Source organism: Amblyraja radiata, chromosome 3, assembly GCF_010909765.2.
Source record: "Amblyraja radiata isolate CabotCenter1 chromosome 3, sAmbRad1.1.pri, whole genome shotgun sequence".
Classification (NCBI taxonomy): Eukaryota; Metazoa; Chordata; class Chondrichthyes; order Rajiformes; family Rajidae; genus Amblyraja; species Amblyraja radiata.
In genome coordinates this window covers 85,872,511-85,900,428 of record NC_045958.1, presented here as the reverse complement: position 1 = coordinate 85,900,428, position 27,918 = coordinate 85,872,511, and the positions used below count along the sequence as shown (strand labels likewise).

At 42.2% G+C, this 27,918-nt stretch overlaps 1 protein-coding gene across 1 annotated transcript in view; it reads left to right on the top strand.

Annotated features, from left to right (window-relative positions):
* Positions 1-27,918, top strand: part of dnah6 (dynein axonemal heavy chain 6) — a 288,021-nt gene that overhangs the window by 206,620 nt on the left and 53,483 nt on the right. The window contains exons 58-64 of the mRNA XM_033018232.1: positions 699-863; positions 1,266-1,333; positions 6,677-6,857; positions 7,212-7,391; positions 10,226-10,459; positions 17,056-17,191; positions 17,618-17,793. Of these exons, the coding sequence (XP_032874123.1) occupies positions 699-863; positions 1,266-1,333; positions 6,677-6,857; positions 7,212-7,391; positions 10,226-10,459; positions 17,056-17,191; positions 17,618-17,793 (1,140 nt within the window). The remainder of the gene's footprint in view (positions 1-698; positions 864-1,265; positions 1,334-6,676; positions 6,858-7,211; positions 7,392-10,225; positions 10,460-17,055; positions 17,192-17,617; positions 17,794-27,918) is intronic.

The following is a 27,918-nucleotide window of genomic DNA, read 5'->3' as shown; positions in this document are numbered from 1 at the left end:
TGTACAATCTGTGGCCGGTATGAAGTTAACAGGTCAACTCAGTTCGGCACTGAAAGTTTTCGGACTCAATGACCAGTTCAGCAATAGAGCAGCAATCAGATTGGCTGGCTAAAATCATACTTGCCGTGTACTTACTTACCTGGTCTAGAACATGGTGACTCTTCGCATCTCTTTTGCAGCTTGTATTGTAACAGGCAACAGAATAATGAAGCTTCTGTTGAAAGTCTTTGATGTTGGCAAAGCACTGCCCCACCTAAGGCAATCATAAGAAATCTAAGTTACTTTTAGTAGTAGTTACATGCTTTTGACATTCAGACATTTAGATTCTGTAAAAGTTGAGAGGTAAATAATAGATTATTTTTAAAATACAAAAAAACCCCACGTATTTAGCATTAAACTAAAGCAAAAATAATTAAAAACCATGATAACATTAACTTCCACTTACCCTCCTAAATCTTTGCTCTACAATCAATCAATGGGGTCTTGAATGCTTTGCCGGATTTTGACTCAGCATGGGATTGAAGAGACATTTTCCCAACATGATGCTGGAAAATCCCAGCAAGTCCCGCCTCTGGCTGGGTTCAATGTTGAGTGAACTGACAGATTTAACTTTCTGAATCTGGATTAAATTCACTGTAAGTATTCACTTTGGGTGTTTCATTTGTTTGCTGACTCAATATTTTGTTTTTATATTACAGTTGAGAGAAAGCTTGGACCCATCTCTGGAACCTATTCTTTTAAATCAAACATTCATGACAGGTGGCAGATTACTTATGCGTTTGGGCGATACAGACATTGATTATGACAAAAACTTCAAATTTTACATGACAACTAAAATGTCTAATCCACATTATCTGCCAGAGGTATGTGAGATTTTTATTTCTTACTTCCCTCATTTGCCAAAGGCAGCAATCTCTGCTGGCCAATGGTTAAACGTATATGAACAAAGATGTTACAATATTTATTTGGCTATTTGCAGGATTTTGTTGTTTACTCATGTGCCTCTTCACTGGTGAACCAAGATGATGAGTCTTGTCAGGTACTTAAGCATGTAAAGACATTACATCTCTCACTGTATCTGTAGTCTTCATTATAGAATCATGTATTCATTCTGCATAAAAATCTTTCAGACATTATTGGGTTTCATAGTATCAATAAAATGTGAATGTGAAATACTGGAGCAGAGTTTGCATGATTTTGTGAAATTAGAGAAATGGAAATCTATTATTATACAATTAACATGTTTATGATTTTTATTACTTCAGGTATGTATAAAGGTCACCATCATCAACTTCACTGTGACTAAATCTGGCTTGGAAGATCAGGTTCTGAGGTACAGTTCCTTGCTTTTTGTGATGTAATGCTTTGTCAGGCTAAATCATAATTCCATTATTAAAACATACCTCAGAATATGTTGTAATTTAGGTTCTATTTTGGTATAATTTAGGTTTCATTGATTTATGTCCTGATTTCACATTGCCATAGAAATTTGTTTTTATAAGAGGTTGACCTATGAAGCTATAAATGTGTACAATTAAGTAGAGATGCTTACCTAAATAGTAATCTAAGTAAGTGTGAGCTAATTCAGTAATGTTGCTATGCAAAGTTCAGGTATGATATAACAATTCTGGTGGGCGAAAATGTGTGTGTTTTGGCACTAACAACCAATCAGGTCTCATAGAGTCATAAAGTGATACGGTGTTGGATCACTGTATCACTTTGGCCCAACCTTCCCACACCGGCCAACGTGTCCCAGCTACACTAGTCCCACCTGCCAACGCTTGGTCCATATCCCTCCAAACCTGCCTTTTCATGTGGTACACAAAAATGCTGGAGAAACTCAGCAGGTGCAGCAGCATCTATGGAGCGAAGGAAATGGGCAACGTTTCGAGCCGAAACCCTTCTTCAGACTGCTCCACTGCCTTTTCATGTACCTGTCTAACTGGTTCTTAAATGTTGGGATAGTCCCTGCCTCAACTACCTTCTCTGGCAGCTTGTTCCATACACTAACCACTCTTTTGTGAATAAGTTACCCCCTCAGATTCTTATTAAATCTTTTCCCCTTCACCTTAAACCTTTGTCCTCTGGTCCTATTCACCTACTCTGGGCAAGAAACTATGTGCATCTACCCGATCTATTCCTCTAAAGATTTTATACACCTCAATAAATCACCCCTCATCCTCCTCCACTCCAAGGAATAGAGTCCCAGCCTACTCAACCTCTCCCTATAACTTAGACCCTCTAGCCCTTGCAACATCCTTGTAAATCTTCTCTCTACGCTCTCCAGCTTGACAACATCTTTCCTATAACATGGCGCCCAAAACTGAACACAATACTCTAAATGCGGCCTCACCAATGTCCTATACAACTGCAACATGACATCCCAACTTCTATACTCAACTCTCCTGTCAAAAGATATCACATTTTTGGCCAAAATCTAGCTTGAAAGAAAGTAATAGTTTGGTTATACTAAGAAGCAATTACTAAAACAGGATTGCCAGTGCATTTCCCAACTTTTCATTCCATAGATATCAGTACACCCTTAAAGTCCAGCTCCCCGGACATCAGTCTGAAGAAGGGTCTCGACCCAAAACGTCACCTATTCCTTCTCTCCAGATGCTATCTGTCCCGCTGAGTTACTCCAGCATTTTGTGTCTACCTTAGATTTAAACCAGCATCTGCAGTTCTTTCCCACACCTCATATTCTTTTTTGTGATGATCCAATTTGGTTCCTTCCTTTCTCCGACAGGCTTCTTCAAAAGCATAAAATAAACTTTTTCAGGCAAGAGGTACCAGAAAATCACTTTAATCTTTTTTAAATAGCTTTATTTTCCTCCCCGCTCCTCCACAATGCTTGTAATTAATAAGCTTTTATATATATATATTTCTTCATGTTTTTATTTCATGCAATGTACAATGTATCTTGTCACCAGACTTTGTCTACTACTTCCCCACTTTGTTTTTTTGCCACCACCAACTCAAACTCTCCGCCTCCTGCATCGGGAAGACTTGATCTGCTTCCATTTCTATTATCAGTTCTAATAATGGTTTACGTGAATATTTATCTTTAATGTTATTTGAAGTATTCAGTTGCATTTAAAAAAAATTACATTATAAAAACCAGAAAAAAAACCCTTTGTATTACACAATTGTGTAATTGTGTAATTGCAAGGTTGTATTAGACAACCTTGTAATTAGACAAATTTAATATTTTTTGCAGCTGCTTTTGAAAGATTAGCATATTTCTAGCAAAGTTTCATCAACTAGAGACTGATAAAACTGAAATGAAAGGCAAGATATAGCAATGTTACAAAATTTTGAGATTTTAAAAATCAAGTCTGTAATTTATCCCATCAGATAAAGCATAAAAATAAGTTTAATTTGACACCTAATTCACTTTCATATCTCAAGTATTTAAAAAGTTATGGCCATTTTCATACTCGGAAATGAGCATCTTGTTCCCTATTGATTTTCTATGGACATAACAAAAAAGTTGTGATCGTGAACAGTCAAAAGCCCATAACTTTCTTAAAAATTAAGAGAACTGAATGAAATTTTCAGTTATCATAGATTGAAGCATTCTGAAACAAATATAAAATAATCTTACTTGGATGACCTGAAATTAAAGCATATAATTAGTTAGTTACCTAATTGTAGCTAATTTCAGACTTCAATTACTAGATCTAAACATCTATCCATTTCTTAATAAATTATTAACATTTTTAAATAGCCTAAATGTCCAAATAATATTCACAAATAATTCACAATAAAACATGATTTTTAAATCTCATTTACATTAATTTATAGACCAAATGGAAGGAATTCAGTGTTCAATTGCTGTAAATAAATGCCCATTTAAATCAGCTTTCCAGTGGGTCCCTGTGGAACGCGCTGGTTTAGAACGTTCACATTGCGGTAGATTTGTGCCCCAAATGCCCAGAAAAATACTGCGCGATATAATGGGCCCAAATTGAGCTACTCGCAATATTAAATTTTGTATAAAGGGATCTTTAGAAGCCCTTTTTAATGTAAAAATATACAACCTAACTTCTGCTATTTGCTTTATGAGACTCTGCGGTTGCTGGCGGTCGCGGGTTTAGAGATTGATTTTTAAACTACTATAACTATTATACGAGGCCTTTAAACCTAATAATAGCTTTTGCGACGGGGTCTTCCAGCGATTTTTCGTTAATAATTAACTAGGCTGAACATCTTCGATTTGAACAGCTTAGAGAAAATCGCGTTTTAAACCCGCCCCCTCTAAACGGCGCCAAAATCGCGCGCACACGCAGCGGCAGATTTTCAAAGACGCTTCAGGTAGGCTTTGCAACATACCTACAAGATATTTTGACATTTTTCATCCCACTCTACCCTTTTACTTGTGGTCTGGTGTGATGAATATAGTTGTGGCGTTCCTTCATTTTTTCTTTAAGGGGGTGGAAGATTGCAACCTTCACGGGGTCTGCCCTGTTTCGACTAATGCAATCAACTCGACGTGCACAAACAGAAGATCAAATAGAACAAGTTGTCCTACAACTTTAGGCTGTGCACGCCACACGAACGAAGAAGAAGATTTTCTTTAAGCTTCATGCCAGGGGATTGTAAAGCTCCATGCAATCATAACAGTACATAGATACTGGTCAATTTATTTCCCTTATTGTCAAGTGTGTTTTAGATCATGACAATTGCGGTTTATAAACATATACGTGGGATGCAAGAGATCCTTTTCCTGAAATGAATTCATTGTTCTTAAATTCAACAGCGCTTGGGAAAATCGTAAAATACAGCTGATTTGAAATGAATTAGCAGCAGAATATTGTTGATATCAATTCTGAGTTTTACTATAGTTTTGCATTGTGCGTGATGGGAAAGCTTGTATTATGGATTAAAGTTATGCATTCTGTAAGGAAACTGCACGTTGCAATGCTTCGTCCAAAAAAATAAAGTTAACATTTGTTTGTTTATGTCCTGATCAAATGGTTGAATTTCTGCCTACAGTGCATAAAGCCACAGGCTTCACAAGTTCACAACTATAAGCAATATGAATCAAGATTATATTGAATGGCAGAGCAGAATCAAAGGACTGAATGGCCATTAATGCTCCTATTTAAAAAAAAAATGTTTTAATGGAAGGAAAGATTATTAACCTTACAGTTAACCTTAGCATGATTTCCAGAACACTTTGAATCTCCAATTTTTGATGGACTATTTTCTGTAGAATCTAAGAGCCATAAAGTTCTATTGCACAGAAATATGCAGTATCAGCTGTCAGATACCTGTATATACTAATCCCATTTACCAGTGCTTGGTCTGGAGCTCATAATGCCATAGCAATTCATGTGGTTGATTAAATGATTTTTAAATGCTGTGAAAGTAACTGCATCCACCACATTCTTAAGTGCATTCCTGATTATGACCATCCTTTGGGTGAAAAAGTTTGTCTTTAGATCCCCTCTAAACCTTTTACTCCTCACCTTAAACCTGCGACCTTTGCTCCTAGAACTCTTCCTTACAGAAGAATTCCACCCTATCTATACCTCTCATAATTTTTGCATATCTCTCAGGTCACCCTTAGCCCTCTTTTGCTCGAAAGAAAATAAAATGAGCCAATCACAATTTCATAACTGTATCATTCCATCCCAGACAGTATCTGGATGATTCTTCACTCCTTCCTCACTATGGCCTTTCTGTAGTGTGACTATCAACACTGCACACAATATTCCAGCTTGGGCCTAACTAATATTTATGAATATTTATGAATCTTATCATGCTGCCTACTAGACTACCCACCATCCTTCTTTATATATCATGGTCATCTTCTCACAAAGCTTTGAAATAATTGCTTTGTAATAAATTGTGTCCTATTTGATATGATTACATTTTAGAAACTCCCGAATCTCTTTAATTAGAATCAGACTGTATTAAGTCCTGGTATTAAGTATTGGTCTCTGCCCAAAATGATATTCATCTCCACAGATGCTGAGTTCTTTCAGTAATTTACTTTTTGTTGTTTTAGACAATAGACAATAGGTGCAGGAGTAGGCCATTCGGCCCTTCGAGGGAGCACCGCCATTCAATGTGATAATTGCTGATCACCCCCAATCAGTACCCCGTTCCTGCCTTCTCCCCATATCCCCTGACTCCGCTATTTTTAAGAGCCCTACCTAGCTCTCTCTTGAAAGCATCCAGAGAACCTGCCTCCACTCTCCTCTGAGGCAGAGAATTCCACAGGCTCACCACTATCTGTAAGAAACAGTGTTTCCTCATCTCCGTTCTAAATGGCTTACTCCTTATTCTTAAACTGTGGCCCCTGGTTCTGGACTCCCCCAACATCGGGAACATGTTTCCTGCCTCTAGCGTGTCCAAGCCCTTAACAATCTTATATGTTTCAATGAGATCCCCTCTCATCTTTCTAAACTCCAGAGTGTACAAGCCCAGCTGCTCCATTCTCTGAGCAAATGACAGTCCCGCCATCCTGGGAATTAACCTTGTAAACCTAGGCTGCACTCCGTCAATAGCAAGAATGTCCTTCCTCAAATAAGGGGACCAAAACTGCACACAATACTCCAGGTGTGGTCTCACTAGGGCTCTGTACAACTGCAGAAGGACCTCTTTGCTCCTATATTGTTTTATATTGTTTGCCATTGTATGAGTCTCTTGGTGTGCTCTTTTACAGTGATGTTGTAAGAATAGAGAAACCTGAACTTGAAGAACAAAGAAATCAGCTAATTGTTCAAATTAACTCTGATAAAAATCAGTTGAAAGCTATTGAAGATAGAATCTTGAAGCTGCTTTTTACTTCAGAAGGTAACATTCTGGATAATGAGGAACTAATAAAAACTCTTCAAGAGTCAAAGGTAATTTGTTTTTATGGAGCTTGTTTTATCAGTGCAAAAAGAAAGAGAATTTGTAATAAGGGACAAAGTATTATGAAAACTCATTGGACTAAAGGGAGACCATGTTACAATTTGGATGGATATTTTTTCCTTTTGGAGCTTTGTACTTAAACAAACATACATCACTGGAAGTTATGCTGTATGTCTTCAAATGCCAGACATTCCTTGCTCTTGTATTTAATTGTTATGATTAACTAGATCAATCATAGCATGGATTCATAAAATTGTTAAAAGATTAGGGATAGCAAAAAGAAATATTAACAAAATTGGCATGATCTTTATTCTAAAAATTGACATAACTGTGCTTTTACATAGGTTACTTCAGGTGCTATTAAAGTGCGACTGGAAGAAGCTGAGGCCACTGAAGAAAAAATTAATTCTGCTCGTGAGAAATATCGTCCTGTGGCTGCTCGTGGATCCGTTATGTATTTTGTAGTTGCCAGCTTGTCTGAAATAGATCCAATGTACCAGTTTTCTTTAAAATACTTCAAACAGGTTTGCATTTTTATTCGGTAATGTTTCTAAAATAGGTACTTCAAACTAATTTTATGGTCTTTAATATTCTGTGTTTTTTTATTTTGGGCATGTACAATGCATTCAGAAAGTATCCAGACCTCTTCACTTTTTCCACATTTAGTTACATTACAGCCTTATTCTAAAATTGATTACATTATTTTTTTTAAATCATCAATCTACATACAATACCCCATAATAAAAAAGCGAAAACAGGTGTTTAGGCATTTTTGAAAAGTAATTAAAAAGAAATAACTGAAATATCACATTTACATAAGTATTCAGACCCTTTACTCAGTGCTTTGTTGAGGCACCTTTGGCAGTGATTACAGCCTCAAGTCTTCTTGGCTATGACGCTACAAGCTTGGCACACCTGTATTTGGGTAAGTTCTCCCATTCTGCTCTGCAGATCCTCTCATGCTCTGTCAGGTTGGATGGGGAGCATGGATGCACAACTATTTTCAAGTCCCTCCAGAGATGTTCGATCGAGTTCAAGTCTGGGCTCTGGCTGGGCCACTCAAGAACATTCACAGACTTGTCAGAAAGCCACTCCTGCATTGTCTTGGCTGTGTGCTTACGGTCGTTGTCTTGTTAGAAGGTGAACCTCCGCCCTTGTCTGAGGTCCAGAATGTTCAGGAGCAGGTTTTCATCAAGGATCTCTCTGTACTTTGCTCTGTTCATTTTTCTCTCGATCCTGACTAGGCTCCCAGTTTCTGCCGCTGAAAAACATCCCCACAGCATGATGCTGCACCACCATGCTTCATCGTCGGTATGGTACTGGCCAGGTGATGAGCGGTGCCTGGTTTCCTCCAGATGTGACACTTGGCATTCAGGCCAAAGGGTTCAATCTTGGCTTCATTAGACCAGAACACCAGAGAAAACAACCCTTTTGGAAAACTCCAAGCGGGCTGTCATGTGCCTTTTACTGAGGAGTGGCTTCCGTCTGGCCACATAAAGGCCTGATTAATGGAGTGCTGCAGATATAGTTGTCCTTCCGGAAGGTTCTCCCATCACCACAGAGAACTGGAGCTCTGTCAGAGTCAGAGTGACCATTGGGTTCTTGGTTACCTCCCTGACCAAGGCCCTTCTCCCCCGATTGCTGTTTGGCCGGGCGGCCAGATCTATGAAGAGTCCTGGTGGTTCCAAAGTTCTTCCATTTAAGAATGACGGAGGCCACTGTGCTCTTCAGGACCTGCAATGCTGCAGTAATTGTTTTATACCCTTCCCCAGATCTGTGTCTCAGAGGTCTATGGACAATTCCTTTGTCTTCATGGCTTGATTTTTGCTCTGACATGCTCTGTCAACTGTGGGACCTTATATAGACAGGTGTGTGCCTTTCCAAATCATGTCCAATCAATTTAATTTACCACTGGTGGACTCCAATCATGTTGCAGAAACATCTCAAGGATAATTAATGGAAACAGGATGAACCTAAGATCAATTTTGAGTGTCAGCAAAGGGTCTGAATACTTATGTAAAAGTGATATTTCAGTATTTCTTTTTAATTACTTTGCAAAAATTTCTAAACGCCTGTTTTCGCTTCTTCATTCTGGGGTATTGTGTGTAGATTGATGATTAAAAAAATGAATTTGATCCATTTTAAAATAAGGCTGTAACATAACAAAACGTGGAAAAAGTGAAGGGCTCTGAATACTTTCTGAATGCACTGTTTATTACTGGAAAAACTTTAAAGGTGTACGTTTCATTGTTGAAAATATACTGATTTGCAGCCAATAATGCTCGTTGCGCTGCTGGCTAAGATTAGACAATATCTACTATTCAGTGATTACAGGTTTAAATTGCTTAAGAGACCATTGACTGGGAATTTACTTGATTTGACTATGATTCCTTTGCAAGTACCTTTAAATTGTATTCTTTGTAAGGTTACAAGTAAATAAGGTTTCTCAGACCTATTTCATTTGAAATTGGCTATCCTGAAACAGGGCTCAGTAGGGTCACATGAGAATGAGATTCGGAAAGTCATAAACACAACATTCTGAAAATTGTGATTAGTAATCTGTTGCAATTACTTGAAATTAAAATGCATAGGTTATTGGAATGGCTATTTCCATATATGCTGTTTCTCAAACTGTCATACTCAATTTTTATTCCTTCAGGACTGTTAGGCAGTTTAAATGGATTGTCAAGGGAATGAGAAAAACAGAAGAAGTAAATTCAGTCGAGGCTGATCTTACACAATTCTTACACAATGGAGAGGAGGACAAAGAACTGGGAATATTTGTTTAACCTCTTGACAATGTTATATTGACATATGGCTAATTAAAAGCAGAAGTGATATAAAACTATTTGCACAAGATTAATTGGAAATGAACAACTTTTTACCCAATGTATTATAAACAGCATAATGGACAAAAATAATTAACAACATCATTATTGTCTGTTCCAGTATCTTATTGGCATATCTCAAATGACAGCACTGCCAGTGTTTCAATATTCTTAGCAAAATTGACCTTCCTTAAAACATTTTACTGTCCAAATTAATACTATTTTATTTGATAGACATTAAGATATTTGAGTTTCTGCTTCATTTTTATAATTCAAATCCCTGAGTGTATAGATTGCATAGCACCCGGTTTAAACAGATGCCAATTTTCGATTTCCCACTCTCCAATCTGTAAGAGGACTTGATCACCAGAGATCAATGGATAAACCTGACTGACTTTGTGCTTTCATTACCATAAGCACTTGTCGACAATAAAAAAATGATTGTTTTGGTTCTTCAAATGAAGAACAAATATTCATATAGAGTTCATTTGCAATAAATTATTATTAAATGCTCTATTTTCTTTTGATAGTTATTTAATATAACCATTGAATCGTCTGACAAGACCTATAACCTGCAGAAGCGTCTGAAGATACTGTTAAAGACAACATTATTTGCCATATACACTAATATTTCCAGAGGCCTCTTTGAACAACACAAACTTGTCTACAGTTTCTTGCTGTGCACTGAAATCCTGCGGCAGGACAATAAAATCACAGATGCTGAATGGAACTTTTTCCTCAGGGGAGTAGGAAGCTTGGAAAAGGTACATGCTGGAAATTCAGCTTTATTGATCTGAACAACATGTAATGAAGTCATTTGAAATACTAACCTAGCTGAATGTTGTTTCAAAGCAGAGCATTGGGTTTGTAAACTTGTCCAGCTGTAATATTATCACTATGTTTATATTCCATTGTTTCTGATTGGTGTCCATAAAATAATCCAGGTAATACTACTAATGGACTATTTTCTTAAAGAGCAACCCAATTTGAGAACCACATCACTCTACATCACTGAGCCACTACTTTAGTTTCCAGTATTTTGATTATTGATTAATTATTGTTCATTTTTTTAATTTTTGTGATAAATTAAACAGGAATAAAGAGTGGTGAAATGTAGCTTTGGATTCCACCTTAAATTCCCACCGTCAACAGAATGGCTCAAACACATTAGATTCACTAATTGTGGCATCAAAACAAATGCTGTATGGTCGTGTATGAAATATGCAGCCTGTCATATTAAAGATATGCTCTTGAACTAGCTATGACCCTAGGTCAAAGGGAGTAAATCAGCAGGTTAGACAGCATTTCTGGAGAATATGGATGCATGACATTTCGGGTTGGGACCCTTCTTCAGACTGATTGTGGGGGAATGGAGGGGGGGGGGGGTAGAAAGCTGGGTGAAAGGAGTGGAGAACAAAGAATGGCAGGTTAGAGAGGGGAGGGGCTATGATTAGCTCAGTTGTTCAAGTACAAACTGGCAACTACCCATCAATATGGAAAAGCACACATTTCCTGTTCAAAATAAACAAGATGATCTAGTCCAACTAATGAGTCTAAGGAATCATCTCAAAATTGAAGAAAAGTGTCAGTACGCTACAAAATGGCACTTCATAATAAATTGCTTACCAAAGTTCAATATGGATTTCACCAGAATCCTTGTCTCTTAACTTTATTAGAGTCTTGGTACTAAACTGGGCAAAGAATAAAATTCCAGAAATACGATGAAATTGATTGCCTTGATGTCATTGATTGATTTGAGTGCGGCATCAAAGTCTTTAGGTTTAGGTTTATTATTGTTACAATTTTGTTTTGCATGGTATCCAATCAGAATGGATGAATAAATAAAATTAAGTTAAACTGAAGTGCAGTAGGGAAAGCAAAGGTAAAATAGAATGTAGGGAATTGTTCTCAGCTGTGCCACACACCCGTTTGACTTATAGTTAGACTGAGCCCCATGAACATCAATAGGAAAAAAATATGTCACTAGTTCCTCACACAAAGAACAATACTGTCGAAGTTTAATCATCCAAGTCCCAGGCCAGCACTGCAGGTGTTCCTAAGGGCAAGTAACATTCTTGTCACACAAATTCCCAACCAGTAACCCTCTCTAACAAGAGGAAGTCTGGTTAACTCTGTTTTACATACCATGAGTTACCATCACCATATCATTTATCATCAAGATCCCAAGGTTACTAATTACCAGAAACTCAACTGGATCAAACATATAAATACAGTTGGTACAAAAGCAGATCAGGAATTCAATTCACTGCAATGAGTGATCCATTTCTGACACTCCAGCACCTTTCCATGATATAGAAGGCTCAGGCCAGGAGTGTGATGAGATAGTGTCCATTTGCCTGGCTTAATGAGCTCAAATAACACTTTAGAAGCTCCAGGGCAAAGTACCCCTGGCATTTCCTCCAACACACTAAACATTGATTCCCTCAACCAGTACCTGTGACTAGTAGTGTGCCTCAAGGTTCGGTTTTAGGCCATTACTGTTTGTCATCTATATCAGTGATTTGGATGAGAACCTACACGGCAAGATAAGAAAGTTTGTATATGATACAAAAGTAGGTGGTTTTGCAGCAGGATCTTAATCAATTGGTCAAGTGGGCTGAGAGATGGTTAAAGAAATTGAATGCAGGAAAATGTGAGGTGTTACGTTTTGAGAAGTCTAGCATGGGCAGGACCTACACAGTGAATGGTCGGGGTCTGGGTAGTGTTATAGAGCAGAGGGATCTAGGATTGCAGGTGCATAGTTCCCTGAAGCTGGAGTCACAGGTAGATCAGGTGGTCAAATAGGCTTTTGGCACATTTGCCCCCATTAGAAATTATTTCCCTCCATACAATTTGCCTCCATACAAATTAGCCAGAAAAAGCAGCCTACCAGAGGACTGGGAGAAATTCAGAGTCCAGCAGAGGAGGACAAAGGGCTTAATTAGGAAAGGGAAAAAAAATTATGAAAGAAAACTGGCAGGGAACAGAAAACTGACTACAAAGGTTTTTATAGATATGCGAAGAGAAAAAGATTAGTTGAAACAAATGTAGGTCCTTTGCAGTCAGAAACAGATGAATTGATCATGGGGAACAAGGACATGGTAGACCAATTGAATAACTAATTTGGTTCTGTCTTCACTAAGGAAGACATAAATAATCTGCCGGAAATAGCAGGGGACTAGGGGTCAAATGAGATGGAGGAACTGAGTGAAATCCAGGTTAGTCGGGAAGTGGTGTTAGGTAAATTGAATGGATTAAAGGCCGATAAATCCCCAGGGCCAGATAGGCTGCATACCAGAGTACTTAAGGAAGTAGCCCCAGTAATAGTGGATGCATTAGTGATAATATTTCAAAACTCTGTAGATTCTGGAGTAGTTCCTGAGGATTGGAGGGTAGCTAATGTAACCCCACTTTTTAAATAGGGAGGGAGAGAGAAAATGGGGAATTACAGACCAGTTAGTCTAACATCGGTAGTGGGGAAAATGCTAGAGTCAGTTATTAAAGATGGGATAGCAGTACATTTGGAAAGTGGTGAAATCATTGGACAAAGTCAGCATGGATTTATGAAAGGTAAAGCATGTCTGACGAATCTTATAGAATTTTTCGAGGATGTAACTAGTAGAGTGGATAAGGGAGAACCAGTGGATGTATTATATCTGGACTTTCAGAGGCTTTCGACAAGGTCCCACATAAGAGATTAGTATGCAAACTTAAAGCACACGGTATTGGGGGTTCAGTATTGATGTGGATAGAGAACTGGCTGGCAGACAGGAAGCAAAGAGTAGGAGTAAACCGGTCCTTTTCAGAATGGCAGGCAGTGACTAGTGGGGTACCGCAAGGCTCAGTGCTGGGACCCCAGCTTTTTACAATATATATTAATGATCTGGACGAGGAAATTGAATGCAACATCTCCAAGTTTGCTGATGATACGAAGCTGGGGGGCAGTGTTAGCTGTGAGGAGGATGCTAGGAGGCTGCAAGGTGACTTAGATAGGTTGGGTGAGTGGGCAAATGCATGGCAGATGCAGTATAATGTGGATAAATGTGAGGTTTTCCACTTTGGTGGCAAAAACAGGAAAGTAGACTATTATCTGAATGGTGGCCGATTAGGAAAAGGGGAGATGCAACGAGACCTGGGTGTCATGGTACACCTGTCATTGAAAGTAGGCATGCAGGTGCAGCAGGCAGTGAAGAAAGCGAATGGTGTGTTAGTATTCATAGCAAAAGGAATTGAGTATAGGAGCAGGGAGGTTCTACTGCAGTTGTACAGGGTATTGGTGAGATCACACCTGGAGTATTGCGTACAGTTTTGGTCTCCTAATCTGAGGAAAGACATTCTTGCCATAGAGGGAGTACAGAGAAGGTTCACCAGACTGATTGCTGGGATGTCAGGACTTTCATATGAAGAAAGACTGGATAGACTCGGCTTGTACTCGCTAGAATTTAGAAGACTGAGGGGGGGATCTTATAGAAAGAGATAGATTAGCCTGAGTACAGAGGATGGGAGGTCATGTTGCAGTTGTGTAAGACATTGGTGAGGCCACATTTAGAGTATTGTGTTCAGTTCTGGGCAATGTGTTATAGGAAAGATGTTGTCAAGCTGGAAAGTGTACAGAGAAGATTTACGAGGATGTTGCCAGGACACGAGGGTCTGAGCTCCAGGCAAAGGTTGAGTCGGCTGGGACTCTGTCTCTTGGAGCACAGGAGGATGAGGGGTGATCTTATAGAGGTATATAAGATCATGAGATGAATAGATCGGGTAGATGCACAGTGTTTCCTGCCCAGAGTAGGTGAATTGAGGACCAAAGGATATAGGTTTAAGGTGAAGGGGAAAATATTTAATAGGAATCTGAGGGGTACCATTTCCACACAAAGGGTGGTGGATGTATGGAACAAACTACCAGAGGAGGTAGTTGAGGCAGGGACTATGCGAACATTTAAGAAGCAGTTGGACAGGTACATGGATTGGATAGGTGTGGAGGGATGTGGACCAAGGATATGGACCAAATGTTGGCAGGTGGGACTAGTGTAGCTGGGACATGTTGCCTTGTGTGGGCAAGTTGGGCGAAAGGCCTGTTTCCATACTGTATCACTCTATGTCTCTAACCAGCTGTATATTGTGGCTGCCATGTGTGTCAGCAACAAATGGACTCTATTACTTCTCCATGCAACTGTAACAACACCTCCCACACCCATGATCTTTACCACCAACAACATAGAACATAAAGTACAGAACCCACTATGTCTGTGTGGAACACAACGGCAAATTAAACTAATCTCATCTACCTTTATCCACTATCCATATCCCTTGATTTTCTGTATATCCTTGTGCCGATCTAAAAGCCTCTTAAATGCTCCTATCATATCTGCTTCCATTATCTCACTGGCATTGTAGGCACCCACCACTCTTTGGGTAAAATACCTTCCCTGCATATCTTCTTTCAACATTCCCCCTCTGATCTCAAAGCGCACCCTCTAGTCTTTGACATTTCCATCCTGGGAAAAGGGTTCTGAGTGTCTATACTTTCTATTTCTCTAACAATTTTATATACTTATATCAGGTCTCCACTCAACCTATGATGCTTTAGAAAAACGAGTCTAAGTTTGTCCAGCCTCTCCTTATAGGTAATACCCTCTAATCCAAGCACCATTCTGGTAAACCACTTTGGCACCCTTTCCAAAGTCTCTGGAGATTTATGTTATGATGACTAGAACTGAATGTAATCCTCCAAATGGGATTGAATCAAAGTTTTTAAAAACTGCAGCATGATTTCTTGACTCTTATACTCAACGCCCTGACCAATGATGGCAAGCACACCATCTTTACCACTCTATCTACTTGTGTTGTTTCTTTCAAGGAGCTATGGACTTGGATCCTAAGATCCCTCTATACATTATTGGTGTTAAGGAACTTGTAATTAACCATATTCTGTCTTCTTACATTCGACTTCCCAAAGTGCAATATCTCACACTTGCTTGAATTAAACTCCATCTGCCAATTATTGTCCCATGTCTGTAACCAATCTATTTCATGTTGATTCCTTTGACAGCCTACTTTACTGTCTGCAATTCCACCAAGTTTGGTGTCATCTGCAAACTTCCAACCAACTTATATATCTTTTGTGGGTAAGACAGTTCTGAATCAAAACTACTAAATCACTGTGGATTCTATGCATCTCCTCAAAATATTCAATCGTTAGTAAGACATGACATGTTAGTAAGACATCCGGTAGGCGGCGCGGCTCTCGTCAGCAGTGGCCTCTGCAGTCTGTCTGCGTTTTTATTATTTTATGTCTATGTTTTTATGTAGTTTTTGTTATTTTTGTTGGGGTATGTGTGTGGGGGGGTGGGGGTGGTGTGGGGGGGTTGGGGGTAACTTTTAAATCTCTCCCTGCACGGGAGACCCGACCTTTTCTTTGTCGGGTCTCCGTTGTCGTTGGGGCTGCAACGAGGAGCGGCCTCCAACAGGAAAACCGGGGGCTCTGGTGCTGACTACTCACCTCACCGTCGCGGAGCTGGCCGAGTCCAGAGCGGGTGGAGCTGTGGTGGACGCTGCTGCGACCCGACCCCCGGAGATTCGGTGGCTGCAACTGCGGGTTTGGCGGACGGCACCGGGAGCCCGCGGGTACCTGGAGGGAGACCGCTTTTCAGGGCTCCCGCAACGGCGACTTCTCCCGCCCGAGTTGCGGGGTTGAAGAGCTCCTGGAGCGGGGCCTTACAGCACCGCCCCGCGCGGCTTGGAATGGCGGCGGGACTCTGCGAGCGCACGCCGGGGGCTCTAACACCAAGACCCGGTGTGCGACCTTGCATCACCCGACGTGGCTTAAATGGCCACGGGACAATTCGCCATCGCCCGCCGGGGGCTTTGACTTTGAATCTGACATCGGGGGGGGGGGGGGAGTGCAGTGGAGAGAGAAGTTTTTTTGGCCTTCCATCACAGCAATGTGATGGATGTTTATGTAAAATATGTTGTGTCTTGGGTCTATTTGTTTGTAATGTATGGCTGCAGAAACGGCATTTCGTTTGGACCTCAAGGGGTCCAAATGACAATAAATTGAATTGAATTGAATTGAATTGAATTGAATGACCTGTCACAGACAAAGCCGTGCTAACTGTCCCTAATTATCCAAATCTCTTCCAAATGTAAGTAAATCCTATCCCCAAAGAATTTCTCTCACTGTTTCCTGTGAGGCTCACCAGCCAATAATTTCTTGGATTATCTCCACTTCCTTTCTTAAACAAAGGAATAACATTGGTACTCACATCCAAGGAAGAGAAGTCCACTGCCTGTAGATACCAGTAAATGATTGTTTCCTTGAAATAAACAATATGATATTGAATTTCCATTTTATATTTTTTAGGAATATCCTCCAAAATCACCAGAACATTGGCTGACAAATGCAACGTGGCATATGTGTTGTGATCTCGAAGAGAATTTGCCAGGCTTTAGAGGGATTACAATAGAAATAACTGCAACTCCCATAACTGCTAAATTAGGTAAATTACAACTATTTTACTATGTGTTCCACAGGAGATTGCAACATCTTTTAACATTACTAATTGGCATTAACATCAACATCATCCACTCATTTTTATGCTATCTATGACAAACTTCAGTTTATGCAAGAGATTTAAACACACGATTAAATGTGTTCACCCTTACTATAGTTTCTCTTTTAATTCGTTACATACTGCGGCTACTTCACAATTTGAGATTATAGATATATTCTGTAGGCTTTCCTTGATAGAACAGGCCAACCATTAGCATTTAAGTGATTTGCAGTAGTACCTGTTTTATTTTATTAGAAAATATTGTTTCTTACATCAACTACATTATTTCACATGATAATGAATATGTAACAGCTTACTTTCAAAATCTGATGCAGCCGAATATTTGATAACATTTGTAATCTAATTTTCTAGGACGTCTCGATCTTAGTATCAACCCTTCAACTTGGGGAGGTTATGTGAGCAGATTACCACCTTATAAACCAGTTCCTCAGGAAGAAGTGGATGGTTATGTTATCAGAGGACACTGGAACGAAAGGTTGACAATGTTTCAGAAGCTCATTTTAATCAAATGTTTTATGGAAGAAAAGGTATGCTACTGATTTGACTGGTAATGTTATGTTTTTACCCATCTAATATTTGAAAAAATGATCAGGTTTTTTACATCGCCTTTCTATGCTCTGCAGTATTCAACATGAATTGTTCCTGTGAAGTTTCCACTCAGGCAAATCATGGTTGCAAAAGAGAAAAGATCTTTTTATTTGGCATCTTTCTATAATTCCTGACCTGGAGAGTTATAGAATCATAGAATCATAGAAAGTAGGTGCGAGAGTAGACCACCAGGTCCGTCGAGCCCGCACCGCCATTCACTCATGGCTGAACACTAAACAGACACACTTACCCACAAACAGTAGACACAAGACACAGAACACAAGACACTACCCTCCCCTCTATACCGCTATCACCCCTCTCCACCCCAAGAATCGCGTGATCTCCTGGGGGAGGCAAAAAACCGGATAAAAACCCAGGTCCAATTCGGGAAAAAAATCCGGGAAATTCCTCTCCGACCCCAATCCAGGCGATCGACACTTGTCCAGGAGATCACTCAGGTCTACTATACTAACCATACCTAGGTCCATATCCCTGCCCTCTCCCCGTAGCCCCTTATCCCCTTGGCAGCTAAAAAACCATCTATTTTTGACTTAAATATATTTAACGTTTCTGCTTCCACTGCTCCCTGGGGCAGTGAATTCCACAAACTAACCACCCTCTGGGTGAAGAAGTTCTTCCTCATCTCAGTTTTAAAAGAGCCCCCCCTCACTCTGCAACTATGTCCCCTAGTTCTAGCCTCCCCGATCATTGGGAACATCCTCGGTGCATCCACCCGATCAAGGCCCCTCACGATCTTATACGTTTCAATGAGATCGCCTCTCATTCTTCTAAACTCCAAAGAGTAGAGTCCCAGCTTACTTAACCAGAAAGAACTGCAGATGCTGGAAAAATCGAAGGTAGACAAAAATGATGGAGAAACTCAGCGGGTGAGGCAGCATCTATGGAGCGAAGGAAATAGGCAAAGTTTCGGGTCGAAACCTTTCTTCAGATTGATTAAGGGTGTGAGGGGCGGGAAGAAGAAAGGAAGAGGTGGAGCCAGTGGGCTGAGGGAGAGCTGAGAAGGGGAGGAGAAAGTAGGGACTACCTGAAATTAGAGGTCAATGTTCATACCGCTGGGGTGTAAACTACCCAAGCGAAATATGAGGTGCTGCTCCTCCAATTTGCGGAGGGACTCACTCTGGCCATGGAGGAGGCCCAGGACGGAAAGATCGGATTCGGAATGGGAGGGGGAGTTGAAGTGCTGAGCCACTGGGAGATCAGGTTGGTTATTGCAAACTGAGCGGAGGTGTTGGGCGAAGCGATCGACAAACCTACGCTTGGTCTCACCGATGCAGAGTAGCTGACACCTAGAGCAGCGGATGCAATAGATGAGGTTGGAGGAGGTGCAGGTGAACCTCTGGCGCACCTGGAAAGACTGCTTAGGTCCTTGGATGGAGTCAAGGGGGGAGATAAAGCGTCAAGTGTAGCATTTCCTGCGGTTGCAAGGGAAAGTACCAGGAGAGGGGGTGGTTTGGGTGGGAAGGGACGAATTGACCAGGGAGTTACGGAGGGAGCGGTCACTGCGGAAAGCTGAAAGGAGAGGAGATGGGAAGATGTGGACAGTGGTGGGATCCCGTTGGAGGTGACGAAAATGTCGGAGGTTTATCTGTTGTTTAGTTATGTTTAGTATTGTCCACATAGCAAATCTCCCAATCTTCTAAGGAAGTAGAGGCATTGTTGAACAGTATGAATGCATTGATGTGCTGAGTCCAGTACAGATCTTCAGTGATTTACACACCAGGAACTTGAAGTTGATAATTCTCTCCACCACCAACGTGTCAATGAGGGCAACTTTGTGGATCTTCGGCCTTCGTCTTTTGAAGTCAACAATCATTTCCTTGGATTTACTGATATTGAGAGCAACGTTGTTTGTTCTGCCACGATTCAAACAGGCGATTGATCTTCCCCCTATACTCTGACTCATCATTACCCATAATTCGTCTAACAGATGTAGTGTTGTTGGTGAATTTGAAGATGGAGTTGGAACTGACCGGTTATACAGTCACATGGATATAGAGTGAGTAGAGTTGGGGACTGAGCACATAGCCTTGTGGTGTCCCTGTGCTGATGATTATCGAGGAGGAGGAGGAGTCTTGTTGTTAATTTGTGCCGATTGTGTTCTGTTCTTGGTTCTTGGTTTCCTGGTCCTCCATAAATATTCCAAATGGAATTTAAACTGGAGGTGGTGGAGGGTGGACTTAGGCAAAAAAGGGTTCTTGCAGAAAAAGAGCAACCTTAAATTTAGTTGCGTCTGGTTGGGAAACTATTGGTGAAGACTATTCCTTGCTTTAATTGTGTGGGGGAAGAATAAATTGCTGTACACATCTGTCTTGGTAGTTGGTATCACAAATTGGATTGAATGCCCTCGTCTGTTCCTAATAGGTTTGGTGTAGGTTTGATAATCTATGCCGAGCTGACCATTTAACATTTTGTAAAAACAGGTAAAACGGTGAGCTTTATGTCTGTCTTGGAGAGGGTTCCACCTCAGTGAATTCAGAAGTTTGGTAACACTTGCTTCTCTCTCTCATAGGTATTAGTAACAAATCGAGCTGCCTGTCATTGGACACGTTCGATGGAAGAAATGTTTTTATTTGCATATGGGTATTGTGTATTGTGTATTGATGAGGAAGTCAAGGATCCGGTTGCAAAGGGAAGCACAGTGACTCAGTTCCCGGGGCTTGGTAGCAAGCTTGAAGGGGATGGTGGTGTTGAATGCCGAGCCAGCGAAATCACATCCGTCATCGGTCTATTGTGCTGTTAGGCAAATTGTACCAGGTCCAGGTTCTTGCTAAGGTAGGAGTTGATATGCACATAATCAACCCCTCAAAGCAATTCATCACCATGGACAGACAAAACTGGAGTAACTCAGCAGGTCGGACAGCATCTTCAGAGAAAAGGAATAGGTGACATTTTTGGTCAAGACTCTTTTTCAGAAGGACGTTGGTGCCACTGATCGGTAATCGTTGAGGCACTGGTAATATTGATACTCTTCTAAAGCAGTTGGGAACATCAGACCTCAGTAATGAGATGTCCATGAAAACACCAGCCAGTTGGTCCATACAAGTGTTGAGAATGCGACCAGGCACACCATCAGGTCCAAATGCATTCTGAAAGTTCTCCCTCCTGAAGGAACTTCTGACATCAGCCTCGGTGACGGAGATTGCAATACCATCAGAGTTATAGCGGCCTGAGTATAGGGGAGCAGAGAAAAGGCCCCTATCGAGTGTTGTCCCTATCGAAGCTTGCAAACAAGCCATTGAGCACTAGGGTGAAACAGTGGGATCTAGAAACTGCTTATTGGCCAAGGCATACTATGGGATGTCCTGAAAACATGATAAATGTAACATAAAGGCAGGAAGTCATGTTGCAACTTTATAAAAGTTTGGTTAGACCTATTTGGAGTATTGTGGTGTATTTCTGGTTGCCTCATTACAGGGAGGATGTGGAGCTTTGGAGAGAAGGCAGGAAGAATTTACCAGGATGATGCCTGGATCCAAAGTTCTTAGTTATAAGGAGAGGTTGAACAAACTTAGATTGCTTTCTCTGGAGCTTTGGCGGCTCAATTACCTCAATTACTAATAATACTAGACTAATTGGGACCCGTTGGGTCCCAGCATCACACAGGAGGTTGGCCACCCAACGCAATATTCCACCTCTCCACCAATTCCAATATTGCTGGCCAATGGTGGGCGTGGGGGGGGCGGTTCTGTTGCGCTAGTATGGGTGTTGTGCGCTGAAGGAACTGGTTTCCAGAGAACTAGTATGGACATTGTGGGCCGAATGGATTCTTGGGCTGGCAGTTCAATCACTGAGGCCAGGCAGCTCAGTCACTGAGGCCTGGCAGTATAGTCACTCAGACCTGGCAGGCTGGCAGCTGAGAAACTGCCAGAAATTCTGCCCAAAACAGGTGACAGACTCTGTGAGAGAGAGATGGGGGCGAGGGTGGACTGAATGGATTATTGGGCTGGTAGTTCAATCACTTACAGCTGGTGGGCTGGCAGTTCACTTACTCACGGCTGGTGGGCTGGCAGTGCAGTCACTCACGGCTGGTGGGCTGGCAGTTCACTTACTCACGGTGAGTGGGCTGGCAGTGCAGTCACTCGCGGCTGGTGGGCAGGCAGTTCAGTCAATTACAGCTGGTGGGCTGGCAGTTCACTTAAGGCTGGTGGGCTGGCAGTGCAGTCACTCACAGCTGGTGGGCTGGCAGTTCAGTCACTTACAGCTGGTGAGCTGGCAGTTAATTTACTCTCGGCTGGTGGGCTGGCAGTGCAGTCACACACGGCTGGTGGACTGGCAGCTCAGTCACTTACAGCTGGTGAGCTGGCAGTTCACTTGAGGCTGGTGGGCTGGCAGTGCAGTCACTCACGGCTGGTGGTCGATTGGCAGTTCAGTCACTTACAGCTGGCGGCTGGCAGTTCAGTCACTTACAGCTGGTGGGCTGGCAGTTCACTTACTCACGGCTGGTGGGCTGGCAGTTCACATACCCACGGCTCGTGGGCTGGCAGTGCAGTCACTCATGGCTGGTGGGCTGGCAGTTCAGTCACTTACAGCTGGTGGGCTGGCAGTGCAGTCACTCACGCCTGGTACGCTGGCAGTTCACTCAGTCACCCCTCCTCCCTTCACCCCGCAATCTGCTCCTTGCCATTCCCCTCCCCCCACACATTCGGTCCACCTCCCCACAACCTTCCCCATGCATTTTTAGTGGCTCTCCCACAGAGCAGCCATTCCTGCCTATTAGATTCCCTTTGTAATGAAGAACACACAGGCATGAAAGTGGAAAAAGGATTTATTAAAGTTTAAAATGTGAATGACTTTTAAAATATAAGAACAATTTACATGTTAAAGATGAGAATTATTAAGTTCTTTCTTGTTGTGTCTCTTGTTGCTGCTCACTGCGCCTTTATGTCTCTTTGCTGTTGATAAAAAATATATAATTTAAATATAGAGAGATTGAGCGGTCAAATTTTAACAAAGAAAATCTGAGAATTTATCTCAGAAGTTATCATTCAACGAAGCACGCTTTTAATTACAACATTCTTGGTCGATGTTGCATAATTCAGGAAAACTTTGACATTTCCCTTCATCTTTCCTCGGCTAAGAGCCACATAGTTTTCCATGCTGAAATACCGATTTTTCAAGGTAGATCAACACCTTCTGCATTGTTTGGCCTTGTGCTTTATGGATCTTCATAGCAAAACTTGATTGAATGGGGAATTGGGTCTGCTGAAGGGGAATGTCTTCACCTTCTGTTAAATTGAGTGCATACACTGCTCTCTGCTCAGCATTCAGCAGATGCCCATTCACCTCAACAAATTGCTGTTCTTCAGTTCTATCGTATTGCAATTCCTGCAGCAATTCTGGATTGTCATCATCAAGGTGCATCCTTCCATTTCTTGGCTATGGCAAATTAAAGAATTCCATTGTTTTGTTGTAATTCTCAATCCTCCGGACTCACTGAAGAATTTGTGCAAAACATTTTTTTGAGGCCGGGGCTGTCGGGGTGGGGTGGGGGGTGGCAAATGTCCTGCAGCCGAGGGAGTGGGACGGCTTCAGGCGGGGGCTCTCGTGGGCTGATGAGGGGGTCCTGCAGCGGGGGATGGGGTCGGCTTCAGGAGGGGGAGCATCCTATAGCCAGGTGGAGGGCAGCGTCTTGAGGTGGGGTATGTCAGTAGTGGGGGGGGGGGGGGGGAGGTGAGCGACCTACTCATGGCCTCTGGACTCACTCACTGCCTTGGGACTAACTCATGGTCTCTGGACTCACTCACTCACTCATGGCCTCCGGACTGACAGTCTGAATCACGGCTTGTGGACTGACTTACTTATGCCCGACTTCTGGAGCCACGTCCGACTTTTGCAAACTGAAAACTGTAACATCCGCATTGAGGAACAGCTTCTTCCTGACAGCCATCAGGCTATTACACAAAACAAATAAGCTCTGAACTATGAAAGACTATATTATTTGTACTATTTATTATTTGTTGATCACACACACACCCTCCATCTCACACAGACACTCACACGCACAGATGCGCACACACACAGATGCGCGCGCGCACACACACACACACACACACACACACACACACACACACACACACACACACACACACACACACACACACACACACACACACAGACACAGACTCACACACACACACAGACTCTCAGACTCACACGCATACTCTCAGTCACACATACACACACAGACTCACACACACACGCACAGACAGACTCACACACACAGACCCTCAAAGGGCTTTCTCACGGTGCGACCTGACGCAAGACTTAACAAGAGTTTAACATCGTGGGAACCTCCTGCGATAACAGTACGGCATTCGTGGACCTCCGTGGTGCTAACGGCAGGTAGTCGTGTAACTTTGTACGGTCGGGAGAAAATTCAAACATTTTTGAATTTCTCCAAGAGTGACGAGCACTTTTTGGTGAGCGTTGCAACATTGTATGAACGCAGATGCCAGTGCGATATCCGTGCGATATCTGTAATGACTCTTGCGGGTACCGTGGGAACTCCTGCAAACGGTAAACCCGGAAGCTTGACAGAGGGGACATAAGGTGAGTAAAAAAGGTGGTCTCAATATCGCCAATGGACCATGTGTCCATCGAGGACGTCCCACCTAATTGTCATTGTTTGAGAATCTTTTTCACAGTAAGACTTGCAGAGATGCCTCTCAGAAAAGCGCAAAGAAAGGGGTCAAAGAAAGTCAGAAAGTTTTTAGCCATGCAGGTAAATGAGGAGGAGACTCAGCAAGAGAGACAGGTGGAGAGGCAAGAGGAGATGCCAGAGATACCACTGCCTGTGGGCTCCTTGGAGCAGGGAGAGGGTGATCAAGGTGGATTTGAGATTGCCTCCCCAGTAGCTGTTGCCTCCCCAATAGCCTCAGCAGACGATAAGAAAGTTGTAAGATAGACTTTTATAAGAATCGCCTGAGGCCAAGTAGCGGAGGGTGATTGCTATGCGCAACCCTGGTTCCAGTGCCTTTCTCATTACAGTGTCAGTCTTCTTCAGCAGAGGTCCCAAATTATTCTTTAACTCATTAAAGAGCTCGGGTGAAATTCTGACAAAGTTTTTGAATGCACTTTTATCCTCTTCGCACAGCACATTAAGCAGTTGCTCATATTGTCCAAATTGAGGTCTCCGTTGAAACATGGGCTTAACCCAGTGAGACTTCCTCTTAATTCTCTTTTTAATTAATCTCACCCTTCTGCCTTCACGCAAGCGTTTTCGATGCACATGTTGCGCTAATGCATACAGCGCGTCAATGAAAATAACAACCAGCCTGTACTCGAACTAACTTTGTATAGGCATGTCTGCAAATGAGCCAATTCTACGAACGGAGGATATTTATATAGTGTGTGAAAAAAAGTGACATCATTTGTGCCACGTGATTAACTACACTACCGTCCACGATGTTCATTCACGATTAACGGGAAAGATCGGGACACGGACAAGTCACTCGCACAAATGACAGAATTGCCGAGTACCGTGGGAACTCTTTATCTACCCCCCGTTATATCGTGCGGAACTCGTGCTGGACCACGACCACTTCACTCTGGTGACATCTTGCGTCAGGTCGCACCGTGAGAACCGGCCATCAGAGACACACTGTCAGACACACACAGACTCACACAGACTCTCTCACACACACACACACACACACACACAGACTCACACACACATATATATACACACACACAGACTCACTCTCGCAGACACACACACACAGACAGACACACACTGACTCACACACACACAGACTCACACACACACACACACTCACAGACACACACACAGAGACTCACACATACACACACTCACGCACACACACTCACTCAAACAGACTCACTCACACACACACATACTGACACACACACACACACACACACACACACACACACACACACACACACACACACACACACACACACACACACACACACACACACACACACACTGGCACACACCCAGACTCACACACACACAAACACACAGACTCACACGCTCACACAAACAGACTCACACACACACACACACACTCACACACACACACACACACACACACACACACACACACACACACACACACACACACACACACACACACACACACACACACACTGACTCACAGAAATATTATTTTAGTTAGAAACAGATATCATGAGCTGAAGAGCCTGTTCATGTGCTGTACTGTTCTCGAGTTATAGTAATAGAATTATATATAGCATGGAAATAGGCCCTTCAGCCCAACTTGCAAATAGAATCAAACATGGTAAACTGTGGGATCGTCGATGTCAGTAAAAAATGTGTAAAACTATGTTTTTTTTAATAGAAAAGCATTGAAAGGCAATGGTGTTCAGAACAACCTAGTTGTCCTTACACAAATTACTGAAATTACTAGAATATAGTGCATATAGGGCTGCTAGTCTTTCTAACGAAGGATAGCTATATATTTGCAGTGAATGCTGTAGCATAGTTGCTAATTCTCTTGTCTCTGGCTAAATGGTTCTCAATTCAATCGAACTTCAAAGATGTGAGAAAAAAAAATCTAGACTGACACTTCAGAGCACGACTGAAGAAATACTGCACTACTGATTATATCTGTCAAATAAGAATGGAAGGATGAAAGTTCTCTCAGTTAATCAGAAAAACATTGGTACTCATTAACTCTGATGTTTTGGGATCTTGATATGCGCAATACCTTTTTGTATTACAATATTCTAAAATTCTAAATTCAATTTTTGCTATTAACGCACGCTTTGACAGGGAGAATACTAATGTGCCTTCCCGATCCCCCATTCGCTGTGATGGCATTTCAGTCTCAGTCACAGAGGCCGATGTCAGGAAATCCTTCAGAGGGGTGAACCCCCGAAAAGCACCTGGACCTGATGGTATACCCGGCCGTGTTCTAAAAACCTGTGCGGACCAACTGGCGGGAGTTTTTACGGACATTTTCAACCTCTCACTTCTGAGGTCTGTCCCCCCACCTGCTTTAAAAGGGCATCAATTATACCGGTGCCAAAGAAGAGTAAGGTGACATGCCTCAATGACTATCGACCAGTGGCACTAACGCCGGTGGTGATGAAGTGCTTTGAGAGGTTGACCATGGAGCAAATCAACTCCTACATCGACAAAAACCTGGACCCACTGCAGTTCGCGTACCGCCACAACAGATCAACGGTGGATGCGATCTCGCTGGCCCTCCACTCCGCACTGGACCACTTGGACAACAAAAACTCATATGTCAGGCTGTTATTCATTGATTACAGCTCGGCATTTAACACAATCATCCCCTCCAAACTGGTTACCAAACTCGCAGAACTGGGTCTCTGCGCATCCCTCTGCACCTGGATCCTCGACTTCCTCGTCCACAGACCACAGTCTGTTCGTATTGGTGGAAATGTGTCAGCCTCAATAACAATCAGCATGGGAGCACCTCAAGGCTGCGTGCTCAGCCCCCTGCTGTACTCACTCTATACCCATGACTGCGTAGCAAACCACAGTGCGAACTCCATCATCAAGTTCGCTGACAACACCACTATTGTGGGGCTTATCACTGATGGGGATGAGTCAGAGTACAGAAGAGAGATCGAGCAACTGTCCATATGGTGCCAGCGCAATAACCTGGCCCTCAACACCAGCAAAACCAAGGAACTGATTGTGGACTTTGGAAGGAGTAGGAGGGGGACCCACAGGCCCATTTATATCAACGGGTCGATGGTTGAAAGGGTCAAGAACTTCAAATTCCTGGGCGTGCACATCTCTGAAGATCTTTCCTGGTCCGAGAACACTAACGCAATTATCAAAAAAGCTCATCAGCGCCTCTACTTCCTGAGAAGATTACGGATTGTCAAGGAAGACTCTCTCTAACTTCTACAGGTGCACAGTCGAGAGCATGCTGACCGGTTGCATCGTGGCTTGGTTCGGCAATTTGAGCGCCCTGGAGAGGAAAAGACTACAAAAAGTAGTAAACACTGCCCAGTCCATCATCGGCTCTGACCTTCCTTCCATCAAGGGGATTTATCGCAGTCGCTGCCTCAAAAAGGCTGGC